General features: G+C 71.3%; 1 protein-coding gene across 1 annotated transcript in view; it reads left to right on the plus strand.

The window, feature by feature from the left end:
• The first annotated feature begins 69 nt into the window (after positions 1-69).
• ADCY1 (adenylate cyclase 1) overlaps positions 70-1,216 on the plus strand; it is a 159,186-nt gene continuing 158,039 nt past the window's right edge. Inside the window, exon 1 of the mRNA XM_085306627.1 lies at positions 70-738. Coding sequence (XP_085162753.1) covers positions 70-738 — 669 coding nt within the window. The remainder of the gene's footprint in view (positions 739-1,216) is intronic.

Consider the following 1,216-nt stretch of genomic DNA (forward strand, 5'->3'; position numbering starts at 1 on the left):
GCGCGGCGGCGGCGGCGGCGCGGCGGCGGCAGCGGGGCGCGCCAGGAGGAGCACCTCTTCCCGGGGTTTATGAATGGCCCTGACATGGAGGAAATACCGTTTCAGAAAGTCAAGACCAAGAGGAAGAAGTGCTGCCACTGCTGCTGCTCCCCGCCGGCTGCCGCGGCGGCGGGAGCGGGCGCCGGGCTGGGGGACCCCCCTCCCTTGCTGCTGCTGGATGCCATCGCCTGCGAGGACGAGTTTGACTGCAAGGAGCTGGAGGCTCTCTTCCAGAGCTACAACCTGAAGCTGGAGCAGACGTCCACCCTCAAGGCGCTGGCCGTCCTCATCGTGCTCACCGCCAGCCTGGCCCTGGTGGAGCTGCTCTCCGGCCCCAGCCTGACCATCTCCAAAGGCTCGCACCCGGTGCACTGCATCATCTTCCTCTCCCTCTTCATCGTCACCAATGTCAAGTACCTGCAGGTCACGCAGCTGCAGCAGATCGTCAAGCTCACCTTGCTCTTCAGCTTCACCTTCTCCTTCCTCTGCTGCCCCTTCTCGCTCGGCGCCTATGGCATGGAGCCCCCCAGCGCCCCCGAGCAGGGCATGTGGCAGCTCATGCTGGTCACCTTCGTCTCCTACTCGCTGCTGCCCGTCCGGACCCTGCTGGCCATCGTCTTCGGGCTGGTGGTGTCCGTCTCCCACCTCATCGTCACCGCCACCTCCGTCAGTGCCAAGCGGCAGCGGCTCTGGAGGACGGTGAGAGCGGGCCGGGCCGGGCCGGGGCACTGCGGCGGCYGCGCCCCGCGCGGCACCTCCGCTCGCAGGAAGTTGCGAGGCGGCGTGGGGGGCCGCCACGGCTGCCCGGCCGCGGCCGCTCGCAACTTGCCCGCGGGGAGGAGAAGCTGCGAGCGGGGCGCGGGGAGCTGCCGGCGGCGGCGCGGCGCGCAGAGCCGGTGCGCGTACGGCGAGCGCCCCTCGCCACTTGGCGCTGCTCCGCGGCCCGCGTAGGGCCCCCCGCGCCCCTAGCCCAGCCCGGGGGAGCGCCGGAGGCAGGCAGCAGGCAGGAAACCCCGAGGGGGAGCCGTCCTGCCCTGCTCCTCTCGCGGCGTGCGAGGCTTCCCCCCACCCCCAAGCCCGGCAGCGTCCCCAGCGCAGCCGCGGCCCCTCTCCGCTCCCGCTACTTTGCGTGTCGGGGAAGTTCCTAGCAGTTCCCACCCCCCCTTCCCCCCCCACC

Source organism: Rhea americana, unplaced genomic scaffold (assembly GCF_003343005.1).
Source record: "Rhea americana isolate MKP2758 unplaced genomic scaffold, rheAme1 scaffold_242, whole genome shotgun sequence".
Lineage (NCBI taxonomy): Eukaryota > Metazoa > Chordata > Aves > Rheiformes > Rheidae > Rhea > Rhea americana.